This window comes from Taudactylus pleione, unplaced genomic scaffold (genome assembly GCF_031769625.1).
Source record: "Taudactylus pleione unplaced genomic scaffold, aTauple2 ptg000199l, whole genome shotgun sequence".
Lineage (NCBI taxonomy): Eukaryota > Metazoa > Chordata > Amphibia > Anura > Myobatrachidae > Taudactylus > Taudactylus pleione.
Window position 1 is genome coordinate 4,912,923 of NW_028284601.1, and position 12,339 is coordinate 4,925,261.

The 12,339-nt window shown below is 47.8% G+C and overlaps 1 protein-coding gene across 2 annotated transcripts in view; it reads right to left on the reverse strand.

The window, feature by feature from the left end:
- Positions 1–982: 982 nt before the first annotated feature.
- The window catches only part of LOC148518730 (protein FAM98A-like), a 34,946-nt gene continuing 23,589 nt past the window's right edge, over positions 983–12,339 (reverse strand). For both annotated transcript variants that reach the window (XM_088477054.1, XM_088477053.1), the window contains exons 3-9: positions 10,927–11,075; positions 8,395–8,529; positions 6,396–6,580; positions 6,144–6,215; positions 5,764–5,880; positions 2,451–2,618; positions 983–2,205 (exon numbers count right to left, since the gene is read on the reverse strand). In XM_088477054.1, coding sequence (XP_088333180.1) covers positions 2,056–2,205; positions 2,451–2,618; positions 5,764–5,880; positions 6,144–6,215; positions 6,396–6,580; positions 8,395–8,529; positions 10,927–11,075 — 976 coding nt within the window. In that variant the 3' untranslated portion in view covers positions 983–2,055. The remainder of the gene's footprint in view (positions 2,206–2,450; positions 2,619–5,763; positions 5,881–6,143; positions 6,216–6,395; positions 6,581–8,394; positions 8,530–10,926; positions 11,076–12,339) is intronic.

Below are 12,339 nucleotides of genomic sequence, written 5' to 3' on the forward strand. Positions count from 1 at the left end.
GGAAAGTTTTGAAGAACATAAAGAGTTCAAGGTGTTGACTTGGCCTCCAAGACATCTTCAGAGGTCTTGTGGACTCCATGCCTCAACAGGAGAGGGAGAGGGAGAGGGAGGGAGATATCTATCTATCTCAACGTTTTTTTTTTTTTCGTGCCTGATCTCCCATCTACTGCGACGGGAGATCAGAGTGCAATATTCAATTGTTTTGGGCACCCATGCCTTTTTGCACATGTAGAGCAGCGGCAGCCCGACATCAGCAGAGATCCCGGCAGCGGAAGCCCGACAGCGCTGGAAATCCCGATCGTGGATAGGTGAGTTACTAACCTAACCCCCCTAACCCTCCTTAGGGGTGCCTAACCCTAACCTCCCCTCTAAGTGCCTAACCCTAACCTCCCCCTTCCCCGCTGCCTAAACCTAAGTCTCCTGGGGGGGTGCCTAACCCTAAGTTCCCCCCCTGGGGGTGCGTAACCCTAACCCTCCCTTCCCCTAACCTAACCCTCCCGGGGGGGCGCCTGACCCTAAGTCCCTCCCGGGAGCCCTAAACCTAACCCTCCCCCCCCGCAGCTGTCAGCTCGCGGCGCCCGGCATCTCTACGATCGGGATGCCGGGCGCCGGTCTCCCGGCGTCGGGGAAATGCCGGGCGTCTACATCTAGATGCCCGGCATTTCACCCTTGCCGGGATAAGACAGTCGGGAAGCCAGCTGCCGGTATTTAGGCAGTCCGCTTCCCGATTGCATATCGCCCACATAGATCATGTTTGGCCGCCAAAACCAGTCTACAGTACTGGTTTAGGCCCCATAGGTCGATTTGTGCTTGCTATCTCAGGAGGGTGTGAACAGAGATCTGTGCGCCTACGGCTATTTGCGCTCTAACAGAGCAACAACTGAATTGCTTCGTCGGGCGCCCATAAGTGTCAGCCACGGACACAAACAAATGAATTCCCCTTTTATCTTAGAATAAAGATGAAGGATATTCCAGACAGACAGACAATCTGAGAGGGTTTTATTGACTCTTACAAATTATCATCCATTGCCATCAAATCAATGTATTTACATCTCATGGCTTCATTCACAATTCCAAATGTGCAAGAGAATCAAAAATATACAATCTATTCAAATAAAAGAGAAGCTTTTATATGCTGAAATTAAATGTTAAAAAAAAATAAAAAAAAAATTCATATATTTACACTATTATACAATTAACCACATCCCTCCCATTAATTACACTAACAAAAAACCTGTACATCGCTTATGCCCAAATAGCATACATTGCATTAGCAGTGGCACAGTACTCTCTGCTGGAGAGCACATAAATAAGGATTAAGTGAAAAAAAAAATTGTGCAAGCACCATCTCCAAATTCATTATTAAACTGGGATTACATGCATAATTCAACAGTAAAAAAAAAAAAAAAAAGTAGTGTTAGGAAAAGGATCTAGGATTCCACTGTAAGTGTTGCATGCATCTCTCCCTCTAGCTGTCCTTTGGCCATAAGAATGTCTGAGAGTAAATACCGGAACCCTAGCTGAAGAGAGAGATAGTGGGGTAAATGTAATAGCCTGTAAGATGCAGGCATCGGCGAGTTCACGGCAAGTCACTACGATGTTTTAAAGGGGCTTTTGCCTTTTAAATGATTGCCCCCTTAACACATCGGGCAAACCTGTCGATGCCTGCATTTCAAGAAACTTTGTCAATCTGTTGTTCAGCGCATCCATGAAAAGTGGCCTTGCAGTGGTGGGTCACTGATGCTCGTACTTCACATAGCGCATTAATGCAGACTACGGAAGCCTGAGCAGGCCAGTATTGTCATTTTATTTTAATTCCATGTGAGTTGGGAAAATTACCTGAAGCTGTGCTGTAGCATCATGAAAGGTCAGCAGAAACTTGTTGCACCTATTTAGTCTGACGCAGGGACAGACGACCATCTACGCATAGGCAGTGCCATTACAAATTGCATCTAGGCACCATACATTTAAAATCCTCCCAATTAAATAAAACAGCAACACAATATTCTCAGAAAACAGACTGCAGATGGGCCATGTGGAGACTTTATCTGCCCCTCAATTCCTCTTTCTCTTGTTCCTTTTGCCCCACCGATGTTGGCCGCCTCCTCCTCCACCCCCTTCCCTCCTTTTCTCCCATGAAGGCATGGGAGGCTCAATTTCATTGGGTCGTCCACCGCGGTCAGGCACAACGCCCGTCATAAGCACCTGAAATCCAGGAGATTAAAAAAAAAATTAAAAATGAAACTTCCGCAAAAAAAACCTAAAAGTTTATCTAAATCAGATCGACTATACTAAACATTTTTTAAAAAGAAGTAAAATAAATAGGCCCAATAGTAAAAATTCAGTTATGGGTGCAGTTTCAGGAGACAAAATACAACAGTAGCAAAATATAAAATAAAACCAGAGGAGAGCAGGTAAGCAGTGTGGAAGGTGAGTCAGCCTTGCTATACCTTCTGGATGGAGCTGCGGGTTTTCTGACAGAAGGCAGCATTGCAGGTGTGTAGGATACGGGAATAGTCCTCCCGCGCGGCCAATAAATGGGGGATAGTGATCCGGGACTCTGTTGTGAGCAACTGTCGGAGTGGGCGTATCACTTCATTCATGGAGGCCCCCTGTACCTGTGTCCAACGCACACGCAAGTAAATACAAACACGAGAAATAAGAGACGCAAAAGTGACTTACAAAACTTGGAGTCGGTCAAGTCTAGGGCGACACAGAGGGAGCTTGGTGACATGGGGCCTGTTCTTCCCATCACAGGGCAACAAAGGCAGAAGGGAGCTAGGAGACAGTGGCTACATCCATCCCAAGTGATAGATAGAAACCACATGCAATTGAATTTAACTTTACAATGGGCCAGACAGACAAGTAGAGTATCTGTCTGATTGGCCTAATACATCCTAGTCACACTCATTACTGCAAATGAAGTTAAATTGCTGCAACGGATTTAAAAGCAAGAATGCATTGTATGCCATATGTGTTTGGGGAGGCTGCATGTGTTTGATCCTGTTACTTACATGAGGTGGGATCTGCTTTTGCTTCCTATGCGGAGTTGGTCACACTGGGGTCAATTTACTAAAGGTCGATTTTAATTTATTAAAAGTCAATCTAAAAATCGATCACCATCGAAGTTGGGTTTCAGGGGCTAAATCACACATTTACGAACACGATTTTTTATATTGATTTTTAAGTGCTATTAAATGTGTGATTTAGCCCCCGATGTTGACCGATTTTTGATTGCTTAAAATCGACCATTAGTAAATTTACCCTTTTTTGTGACTCTGGCAATCTCTGAATAAATCGCAAAATGCACTTTGGGCCGGATTCATTACGAATTGCAATTGCAACTGCGCACGCAGACCAGCCGATGGTGTGTACTGCGTATGCATCGCAGTGTGCGTGTGTGAGCTAGGATTGCGATCTCTCTGCAATCACGCACGCAGATAGAAAGCCATCGTAGATTGAGCGGCTGTACGTAAGCGTTTGGGGGTGGTTACGGGGGGAGTTGTTGCAGAAACGCAGACGTGCCTGTCCGTTTGAACGCCGTTGCATAGGCGTGTATAAATTAGCCACTGCGATGGCATACGCAGATTGTGTACTCACTGCGTGCAACAAGCTTAGCAATGACAGGTCAGGGCTGCTGTAATTCTGCGTGACAGGCCGATGTTACCGATGTGTACGCAGGTCTGCGAGGTATTATGGATGTGAAATAGCGGTAGTGGGAGTTTCTATGCTGGCTTTGCGACCGCAATCATTAGCACATTTTCGCTGCAGAACTGCGTGTGTAATCACAGCTGCGATCCATAATGAACTATGACCTTTGTTTCCATTCAACTCGGACTAAGGGGGTCATTCAGACCCGCTCGTGAGTGGCAGTACGCTCGCAAGCGGGTCGATGTTGCCCACTGCGCATGCGCACGATGGAGGGAGCTCCGTCGTGCGCATGCGCGAGACCCGGGGAGCGACGGGCTTTCCATCGCTCCGGGTCTCGCACCAAAGGGGGCGTGCTGTCGATGTTGATTGACAGCACGCCCCCTTTGGTGGGCGTGCCGGGGGCGTGCCTGCCAAACGGAGGCGTTCCCATGGGAACGCCTACCGTCTGAAGCCGGCCCCACTGACATCACTAGTAATGTCAGTGGGAGCGATTTTGGTTCTGATAGAGCCAAAATCACTCCAGGGCTTGTGGCAGGGAGACCCTACCGCAGGGTCTCCGTCGCAAGTCCGATGGTTGCGATGGTCAAGACCATCATCATGGACGCTCGCTATACGAGCGTCCAGGAGGATGCTCCATTTTCATGGAGGAGGGCCCTGATTCAGAGCGAGCACTCTGGTCAGAGCGTTCAGCTCTGAATCAGGCCCTAAGGGCCTGATTCAGACCCGCTCGCGAGCGCTGAGCGCTCGCAAGCGGGTCGATGGTGCCGTAGTGCGCATGCACACGACGGAGGGAGCACCATCGTGCGCATGCGAGAGACCCGAATAGCGACGGCCAAGCCGTCGCTATGGGTCTCGCACCAAAGGGGGTGTGCTGTCGATGGTGAATGACAGCACACCCCCTTTGGTGGGCGTGCCGGGGGCGTGGCTGCCCAGACTGAGGCGTTCCCATGGGAACGCCTACCGTCTGGGGCCGGCCCCACCGACATCACTAGTGATGTCAGTGGGAGTGCTTTTGGCTCTGATAGAGCCAAAAGCACTCCTGGGCTTGCGGCAGCGAGGCCCTACCACAGGGTCTCGTCGCAAGCCCGATGGTCGCGATGGTCTTGACCATCGCGACCATCTTTTTGGCCGCTCGCATAAGCTGTGGGTGGTCACAAACAGCTATGCGAGCGGCCAGGAGGCCGCTCCAATAATAGGTAGGAGGGCCCTGATTCAGAGCGAGCGCTCTTGTCAGAGCGTCCGGCTCTGAATCAGGCCCTAAGGCCCATAGTTTAGTGCATACCCCATTATATTGTACTGCCCAACAATGACCATGAACGCTGAATGCCGTGTAGGTATTTTTTGTACCCATGATTACTGTATTTTACAGTCCACGTTTTAAGGAGATCCATGCATGAGCACAGGTGACTTAATTGGTACCTCAGGTCAATTTGATTTAACCATCTGGGTTCAAGCCTGGAAGTCTTTTAAAATCTGGGCTGTAAAGGCGGAGTTTGGGAACCCCTGGACTATAAGCATTACCTGGGGGCACTGCATAAGGGGCCAGCCTGGGGGCACTATTTAAGCCTGGGGGCACTACATAAGGGACCAGTCTGCGGCACTACATAGGGGCACTACTTCAGCCAGGGGGCACTGCATAAGGGCAAAGCTAAACTACAGGGAGCAATGCATAAAGAGGAAAACTACAGGGGGCACTGTATAAAAGGCACAAATACAGGGGGCACTGCATAATGGGCACTTTTGACTGAGAGCCAGTGGGGGAGCAGCCTGAGACCTGTCCGGCTGGGAGATGCCCCTTTTCCCGGCGCGCGCATAATTGCGAAGGCCCCCACCTGGCTACCTTTGGATGCCACCCGGCTGGAAAAAATTTCTGGGGAGAACACTGCTGCGCAATTTGTCGCTACATCTGCGAAGGCGACTAAGATGCTAAATTGAAAGAAAACGTCGCTCTACTTGTCTAGGAGTGTCTCAGTCATGCCGGACGCTTCGCACCATATGGCGCACAGACGCTGGGTGTATGAGGACACATCTATGTTCCAAACAAAATTTTACTTGTAGAAACATTATATTATTGCTCATGCAGTCAGCCCTCTAAGAGAACAGAACCCTAACCTTAGCTCTCTCGGACCAATGGAATGACTGGACGGTCACGTTGAACCGCGTGACCAGCATCCGCATTCTGCATTCATACTCCCCAAGCATGGAGCAATGTAACGTCTTCAACGTTTCCTGAGGAAAGGACACACAATGTAAGAGACAAACAAACACTTTAATGGGCACCAGACACAAGATTCTAAAACAGTGGAAAGTCAGCTTTAATTCCAGGCGAGATAGTGAGCTGCCGAAGGTGGATTTGCTAGAACAATGAAAGGTGTGACAGAGATGGCCTTTTCTCATTCTCATCATGTGAGGTCTTCAATGTGTAACATAGATCAGATACAAGAACCCAATTTTTTTTCAATCAATTGTAAAAATAAAGTATTTCTACTTACCCACTGCTCAGGCCGCAGCTGTGCTTTAAGGAGAGGCGGAGACACCGGGACTGAAGCACAAAGCTCAGTTACCTAAAAGCAGATAAAGAAAGGGACGTTTCTACCAGCTGATCAGCAGCAAGGCCTGGCTGGCCAAGTTCCGGATGTAACACTCCAGAGCACCACTTTGGAAACGTGTAGTAGTTGGGAATTAGAAATAACATCTAAATCGCAGAGCTCACAATCTACAGAGCTCGCAGCTATCCTGTATACCTTGGCCTCCAATTCCCTCATGCACTCAGCCACTGGGACTTCCATGGAAACCTCAGGCAAATCCAGAGCTTTCCTGATGAGCTGTAGCTCACGCAGAGCATCTTTATGGTGTTCTGCAGGCTCAGGAGTGGAAACGTTGCGGCGATTCAGGATCCGAGCCGCCTCCAGCTCTGTGCTCAGGAACACTAAGGTGAAGGATTGATGCACTTGTTACAATGGGTTATATAAAACATTAGCTCCAATCAATACTGTGACGATGTGCACACTTTCATCTGCTCATTGTCATGTCCGCTAATAACTACACCTTGGTATATGTGTCCTAGATACAGAAATCCCTGGAGAAATGCTTTCTACAGGGCTCCAAGTGCAGATCCTAATATCACCTGAAGAGTGTTTTTCCACCAGAATATAACAAGATGTATAAACCTCATGTCCTGCAGATGAAGTTGTGTTTTATTCCACAATGAAATGCGCCACTCTGCCGTGACCATTCCAATCATCACCAGGAGGAACAAATATATGTGAATAAAAACGCAGGACCCTTTCACACCTGCCCTTTTCACCACTCCTCCATTCAACCCCCTCACCCCTCCCTATCAGCAATCTATTTTGTACCCCACCCCCTTCTTTCCAAACAGTGGTGGCCATTTTCTTGTAGACAACCTCATCCTTTATTTATTCATCTCTCAATGTGCATCTATGGTGGCTCTATCCACTACTTCTCCAGCCTGGATTTATTCTCAAAGTGTTAGACAGTCGTTTGAGGCTGCGACTGCGATCCCGTACGCTTCTGCAATGTCTCTGGCGTCTTACTTCCCGCGGTCATAGTGCCACCGAGAACCTAGAGATCGACTGCTCTGCGACGGATGCTGCATCTTTATACACAGCCGCCGGTGAGCATCTCAATACGAGTCCAGGCAGCTGCAACATTTGCATATTTCCGCAGTCACTGTGTAGAAATTCAGAGCGGCTAATGCATTTGTGTACATCTCTTAATCAGCCTCATGGGCCACCGACTACTATAGCACCACCAGATTGGTTACTAATACAAAAAAGGGAATGCAAAAAAGTGGAAGACTATAAGAGTCAAACACACCAGCAGAGGCATAGCCCTTTATTCTTCTGAGGGACTTCAGCAGCTTCAAGTCTAGCAAAGTCTAACATTAGTAGTTATATCAACATTGATTCTATTAGTCACACAAGCAGTGAGTAGTGTCCTCTACCTGTATACAGTCACACCACATAAGGGGCAATGCCGAAAGCACTTTGTGTCCTCATACACTATTGCTGCAGTTGCGCCAAACAGTCCTCCTCGGCGTGCCAGGTCCCGCGTATGACTTGGCTTGCACCGAACCTCTTTTTCGCAAACAGATGCGACAAACCACTTCCCAATACTGCACTGATTCATTTGATGTGTGAACTTGTATATCCTATGTGCTACGGAGTCTGTGTACCAAGTGCTACGTTGCAGCAGCCGTGGCTTTTTTCCACGCCAAGTTCTGTTCTGCTTTGTATCCAGATTCAGTCGCACACAGATACACAAGTGTCGCATATCAAATTGGTCAGCGCAGTCTCGTGAAACGGTTTGCTACATCAGTCTGCGACTAAGACCCATTTTCAGGCCAAAAAAGAAGCTCGCCACAAGCCGCGTCGCACGATACCTGGAGGATCAATCGTGGCGCATGGAGTATTGAAGAATGGAAGAAAATAGGTTTTTATTGTCCTTGAAACAATCTCTTAAGCACATTGACTACACTGGCCTCAAACTTTAAGCTCCAACGCGCTCCCCCACGGCCACCCTGTCTGACTGTCGTTTGTATCAAGCCAAGGAGGTGAAGGTCAAGTATTAAAATAGCCTGCCCCCTGCTGGTGGCGCTTTACACAGGACGTGATGTCAAAGTTTAAAAATTATTATTATTTTTTTTTGTGACACACACACACACACACACACACGAGCTGCATTAAAAACCTAGCTATAAATAAGACGACACTTTCTTACCAATGAGTTGTAGGCAGTTTTCGGGGCTATGTAGCCTGGAGGTGACGTTCCCCGAGGTCAGCGAGGTGTAGGGACAGTGCAGCTCGCTCACTACACCGCTGATTTCCAGTTGGAAGGTGTCAGAATCGTCTGGGCCTAGATATAAATATCTGACTTAGAAAGAGGCGGAGACTGAAGTGTGTAATGTGATTATCCGCCCCATCCAGAGCCAACACTGACTCACCCCAATCTCAGGGCCACAGTGTATCTTTAATATATGGTTTGCAATCAAAATAGATCTCTGCAATTACTAACTGTTAAAGACATAAGTTACTCCGCACTTTGCTATTCTGCAGATTTGTAATCATTAATAACAATGAGAACACATTCTATTTGGTTTTTGCAATGGAAAATGAGGTGTTTCCCTATGTACTCCAATGGGGACAATGCCTCCATGGGCCAGATCTTTGTGAAAAATGACAGTACATTTACCATCAAGCTCACGATCACACCATGGGCTAAGTGTGTGACTAATGTGGTTGCAGGAGCTTCTTCATGTACACAAGAGATATCTACTTAAAGTTTCCCACACTCCCTTAACAGTCACTGCTTGACAAATGACTGAGTATATAGAGTCACTTTCTACCATCTACAAAACAACGTCAATTCCTTTGTCTACCATCGATTGGGCAGGACTGTCATTTTAGAAACCTATATAGACTTACAACTGCAGCGTACAGAACGGGGATATAGTTACGTGACTGTCGGCCACAAGGTCACAATCCCGAGTGAAGAGTGCCGGCAAAGGATTTATGATAGGCGTTGAAATCCTGACGCCAGAATCCAGGACGACGTGTGCCCGAACGAGGCAAGTCCGCTCAACCCGGGGGGGGGGGGGGGGGGGGCGGTCGGGAGAGGGTTAAGTTTAGGGAAGTTAGCGGGCTTAGCATTGTTTTTGGTTTTTTTTGGGGGGGGAGGGGGAAGAAGGTTAGGCAGCCCCAGGGAGAGGTTAGGGTCAGGCACCACCCCAGGAGGGTTAGGTTTAGGGAGTGGTAATAGGGTTTAGGGTTGGGCACCTCCGGGGGGAGGTAGGGTTAGGCACCCCTAATGGAGGGTTGGGGGGGGAGGGATTTCCTGCTGTCGGGCTCACGCTGTCTGCATTTCAATCCCATTCCGTATAGAATAGTCACTAATATATTTTTATGTCCTACTTTCCTTTTGCAGAAAATTGATGGCAACTCCACACTACTGGCTTTAAAATGTCTAACCTATTGTTAGGAATATTCTGTACTTTGTACTGAAACATGTATGTGGTTTACTACAGACATCATCTGTACTAGATTGTGCTCTAAATCTAGGTCAACGGTGATGAAAGACTTGAAGGGAAAGTCCGGGCTTTACGGGTCAGTGGGTGACACGTATCATGTGTAAACCCGGGTACACGCCATGCCCATCACTCGGCAGATCAGATTAACTTTTCAATCCTCGGAGCGATTATCCAATCAGTTTGTCCCCCGTACACGTGGAGCTATTTATGGCTCAGTCTGTACGTTCTTCAATGAATCGGGAGGTCGGGCATCTTACATGTTATACTGCTCCTAGATGTTATCTCCCGTCCGACCGTTTTAAGCCATTTACCATGAATGCATACACACCTATACAATGATCAGCCCGATAACTGTATAGATGTATACCTAGCTTTACAGGGGGCACCAACCTTGTTGGTCACAACAGGGGCGAATTTATAATGGGTGCACACCTTGCACCCATATTATACTTACCTCTCCGGAGTCCCATGTCTGAACCGGTGGCAACTCTGTTAAAAGTCTATAAAATGACCGCCGTGGCCATTTTCCCATTGTTTTGCGCATGCGCTTTACAGGGAAAATGGTCGCCGCGCCCATTTTCCCGGTGACGTGCGCACGCACTAGACTCTGGGCACACTATAGTGCCCAGAGTCTATCAGTGCGGCACTGGCCGTGCTGTGCTCAGTGCGCTGCCGGCTGAGGGCTGAGAGGAGGGGGCCCGTGACGGAGACTGCACACGGGCTGCCCACTCCTCTGTAGAAATGCCCATGCCCCTGGGTCACAACATATCTGGTTTGCCCAAGACCAGTCCATACATTGCACAGAATGCTTGGATCTTACACTGGCTATAACATGTGCAATAAATGTTCCTTTCTAGTACAATGTCACATACATGACTGGTGAATGCCACATACTGTACATATCATGATTTACACACAGCACTTGCAACAGCAGCAGGCAATACAGAGTTTAATAATATCACTTTCAACTGCCCCTCTAAGCTCATATAAATTATTAAAGACACTCAGGTAAGCTGATCACATTTTAAAATCAGTCAGAAATATAATAATCATAATAATAAGAGAAATTCATCCACACCCATTGTCTTTCCTGACTGATAACCAGATTAAAAGTGACTCAAAGTCAACTGAAATTGCCGCAGTAGAAATGTCCACTATTTACGCGGCAGAGAGGAAGGATGTCGGACTGAATGCATAACATTTGCAGGTTAGCCGCGGACACTCACCCTCGGTAGGGCTGACATTTTCCACCAGCGAGGAGGCTGATTTCAGCTCTGACACCAGCCACACGCAGAGGGATGTAAACAGCTGGCACGCAGCCCCTAACTCACAGGCACTCCGCAGTGAGTCCTCGTTACACAAGGGTCCGGGGTACCTACAAAAAACAAAACAAAACCATGGCTGTCATGAAACATGGCTGGGACTGAACGCCATCCTGTGAGCAGAAATACATATAGAAGATCATCAGCTGCAATGTACAATTTGTAGGCTGGTGACACTAATAATGGGGGACAATCTAACAAGTCACCTGCAAGATTTGGACTCATCGCTCTCTACACACAAAGATAGGATTAGGACAACACCCTGCCATCTTTGGAGGGCATGAATTGTAGTCTCACTTGTCACATAACCCCCATAGGTTAGAGAAGATGTAAAGCGTTATATTGTCTGCAGACCATCCATGATACAAATCAGTAAGACCGATGAATACTGAAGAAGAACTGAATAAATAACAGACGTACAGATGTGTCCTGTCTTACGGTTTCTTCAGTCGCGCCAAATAGCCCCCCTCGGCGCGCCAGGTTCCATGCATCACGGCCGCCCAAAGTGTCTTTCTGGCATAAATAAAAACTGGGGGCAAAAAAACTGCATCGAGAGCTTGCACTGATCAATGTAAGGAGCGACATGTGTGCGAGAAGGAGTCTGAATCAGGGTAAAATAGGCTCAGATGGGAGCGGTAGCCGCTTTTCCCCCACACCAACTTCCGATGCTTTTCATCTGCGACTTTCTACGTGCGCTATACCAATTCCTTTGCCATTAAAGTTGCAGACCAGCATCTCTGGTACACTGAATGGCTATTTCTTGCATCTGTGATGTGAAGAAGATGCAAACTTAAAAGAAAAATACGGAACTGTAAATTTCTTGGAGCTTCGCAGTTTCCCAGCTGACACATCTGTAAGCATAACAACGTGCAGGACACACAGGAATATTCCTATTTCTAAAAGGCAACGCTAAAAACAGTGTAAACATGCTTTTATAGCAGAGAGCCTGATTCATTACGAATCGCAGCTCCGTAATCACACACAGGTCAGCTTCGAAAATATGCTAATGAATGCTATCGCAATGCCGTCGCATTGCCAGCACAGAGACGCCCACGGTCTGCCACTACCCCTATCTTACATCTGTAATACCTTACAAACCTCCACAAACATCGGTAACATTGAGCACCAATGGCGCCCCACGCAGAATTACATGAGCCCTGACCTTACTTAGAAGTTGCTAACCTCGCTGCATGCAGTGAGTACTCAAGCTGCCTATGCAATCGCTAATTTATGCACACCCACGCAACGGCATTCAAACGGACAGACACTCCTGCGTTTCTCCGGGCCACACCCCCGTCACCACCCCCAAATGCTCAC